Source organism: Nanorana parkeri, unplaced genomic scaffold, assembly GCF_000935625.1.
Source record: "Nanorana parkeri isolate BGI_ZX_2015 unplaced genomic scaffold, ASM93562v1 scaffold449, whole genome shotgun sequence".
NCBI classification, from domain to species: domain Eukaryota; kingdom Metazoa; phylum Chordata; class Amphibia; order Anura; family Dicroglossidae; genus Nanorana; species Nanorana parkeri.
This window is the reverse complement of record NW_017306717.1, coordinates 459,694-462,422: the sequence shown is the minus strand read 5'-3', so window position 1 is coordinate 462,422 and position 2,729 is coordinate 459,694. Positions and strand designations below refer to the sequence as shown.

The following is a 2,729-nucleotide window of genomic DNA, read 5'->3' as shown; positions in this document are numbered from 1 at the left end:
TTTTTATTTTTCTTCTTCTGCTTGGGTTTATATACTTTTTATATACTTTTGTTTATACTTCTCTATATATAAAAGCTTGTTTATACTTCCCTTCATACATAAAAAAAATATTTCATAATTGAGTAATAATAATATTCAAATTTACTGTGTGACTGTGCTGCAGAATTAAAAAAAGATCAAATACAATAATTCCATCCAATACACTGCAATCTACAATATACAATTGTAACATACAATTTGTATTTTTATTGATGCCCATCTTGGAGAGGTAAATGCGAATTATAGAAGAAAAGATATAATAATTTAAGCAAAAATGCTTTTAAATATAACGGTATGGCTAATGTTTTTTTTGTTTTTTTTAAGGCAAATAAAGCAATGTTAAAATTATTTTTTTCTTCCAGGGCTTTGATGTGTGTTATGATTTTTTTAAAGCAGACACAGATTGTGATGTATGTTTCTTTTTGCTTTGTATTTTTTTTGCAATAGGTGAAAAGCCCTTTAAGTGTGAGTTTGAAGGCTGTGACAGACGATTTGCAAACAGCAGCGACCGTAAAAAACACATGCACGTCCACACTTCAGACAAGCCCTATCTGTGTAAAATGTGTGACAAGTCGTACACCCACCCGAGCTCCCTCAGAAAACACATGAAGGTAACTAAACAGCTCATGTCCTCCTCAGTACCATCCTGCCATAGGCTGGAATTGTATAGAGTAGAGAGCCCTGTGCTGCCTCTTCTATAGTCATCCTTAGGAAGTTATTGTGGCTAATGTTTTCTATGGAGGCATCCACTGTGCCAAGCTGGTTTGTCTGTCTATCTACCACATCCGAAGCAATGTTGCAGTTATCTTTAGCTACCAAACTATTTCTTTCTCAAATACTAGTTGGGTTTTAGCCTTGTTTATTTTACTACACTAGAGTTTGGCATCCACTTTACACAGTCCAGGTTTTTTTCAGCTCTGGAAGAAGCCTCCTTTTGTTTAGGCAAACACTGTGCAAGCCACAAAAAAAGCTTTCTGATATGACAGACCGTCTCCAATCTCTTGTATTCTATTGTGATGTTACTGAAATAAAGATTCAGCAATAAGGGATCCTATAGGGATCCCAGAAGATCAGTCATCTTTGTCAGGGTAGATAGATCTATAGGGATCTGGCTGATTCTTGTATGTATTTATTTATTTTTGTAATTCTTTATTCTTTTCTTCTATAGGTCCACGAATCAACTTCCCAGGGGTCCCAACCTTCTCCAGCAGCCAGCTCAGGCTATGAATCTTCAACGCCCCCAACAATCGTGTCTCCTGCTTCAGAAAACCAGACCACAAGTTCCTTATCCCCTTCCTCCTCAGCAATACATCACACGTCCAGTCACAGCACGCTCTCATCAAATTTTAACGAATGGTACGTTTAAACACATATTTAAAAAAAAAAAAGACTTCCAGAGATTAATGAACACTTCGAATCTAATCCTAAAGCTGCCGGGACGGAATAACAATGAAGAATGAGACCCCTTTTGCTATTTTCTTCAGGCTTGGTAGAAAAAAAAACACATATAAGGGGGTTGTAGAGTGCATGAGAAGAGTTTGCCAGGCCAAATGCCAACCGTGTAGGGTTTAATGAACCACTAATTAGAGGTCTCAATCTGCATGTCTTTCAGGCGGCCTTTTTTTTTTTCTCCTTCTTTTTGTAAATACAGAAGTATTAGTTGACAAAAAATGTACTGTTGATTTTGTAAATAGCTATATTACAAGTGAAAGGGATATGTGGAATCGTGATCACTGCATATATGTGTTTTTTTGGGGTGGGATGCAGAGGTAAAAGAAGCAAGCTCTTTTTTTTTTCTTTCTTTTTTTTTCTCTCCATGGATGGCAAGAATGTTCTAGTAAATGTGTACCCAAATGTGAAATACATTGTACCCTTACAGTCTAAGCGTCCACATATCAGACTATTTACTGGTTTCAGTGTGCTTTTTTCTGTATAAAGTGCAAGCTCTTCGTCCCAAAGTCCAGTCCGGTTTTTTAGTGCAGTGATATCTTGTTACACGTCATGTCAATTAATTGGTACAGTGCAAGCCTGGATCTTTATGTGTCAATCTGTTACATTTTGTTTATGTAAAGTGATATTAAAATATAAAAAAAATAATTCTATAACTGTCCATTGCTTTTGGCATAAACGTGACATCCTAATGTATGTAGCGTTGATCATTTTCATATTTATCTGCATGTTAAAAAAAAAAAACAACAACAAAAAAAGCCCCGCTTCTACATGGTGACAGAATATTCAATATTTATGGATAGATTATTGCGTATGTCACATTTTAGTTCGCGAAGCTGTTTCGTAATATTTCGTACATGATTAAAGACTATGAAAATCTCAGTCTATTGTGGTAGGAATCCTTATTTAACAAACGACCACCCTCCCCCTTTTTTTCAACTTTAGATTGGTAGCAATAAGTACTGGAGATGTATTTTTTTTTAAATCTCCTACACATAGATTCATTATGAGTCCCCTGGTGAGGTTAGTGCATTGGGCAAATAGCACTTATGACGTTTCTTATGTATATTTTCAGCAGAATTGCTTTATGTCTTGGCCTTTCTATATTATATTACAAATGCAGCGGAGTCCCTGATAGCATAGGATCTAGTGTTATTTCTGAGGCTGTTTTAAAGTATATAATATTATTCGTCATTGAAAATGCGATGTGATTTATAGCAATAGCAATTCAAATGTAATAA

The 2,729-nt window shown here is 35.4% G+C and overlaps 1 protein-coding gene across 3 annotated transcripts in view; it reads left to right on the top strand.

Moving 5' to 3' along the window:
* The window catches only part of LOC108790119 (zinc finger protein ZIC 1), a 4,726-nt gene extending 2,978 nt beyond the window's left edge, over positions 1-1,748 (top strand). For all 3 annotated transcript variants that reach the window (XM_018560322.1, XM_018560323.1, XM_018560324.1), the window contains exons 3-4: positions 487-650; positions 1,208-1,748. In XM_018560322.1, the coding sequence (XP_018415824.1) occupies positions 487-650; positions 1,208-1,405 (362 nt within the window). In that variant the 3' untranslated portion in view covers positions 1,406-1,748. The remainder of the gene's footprint in view (positions 1-486; positions 651-1,207) is intronic.
* The last annotated feature ends 981 nt before the right edge of the window (positions 1,749-2,729 follow it).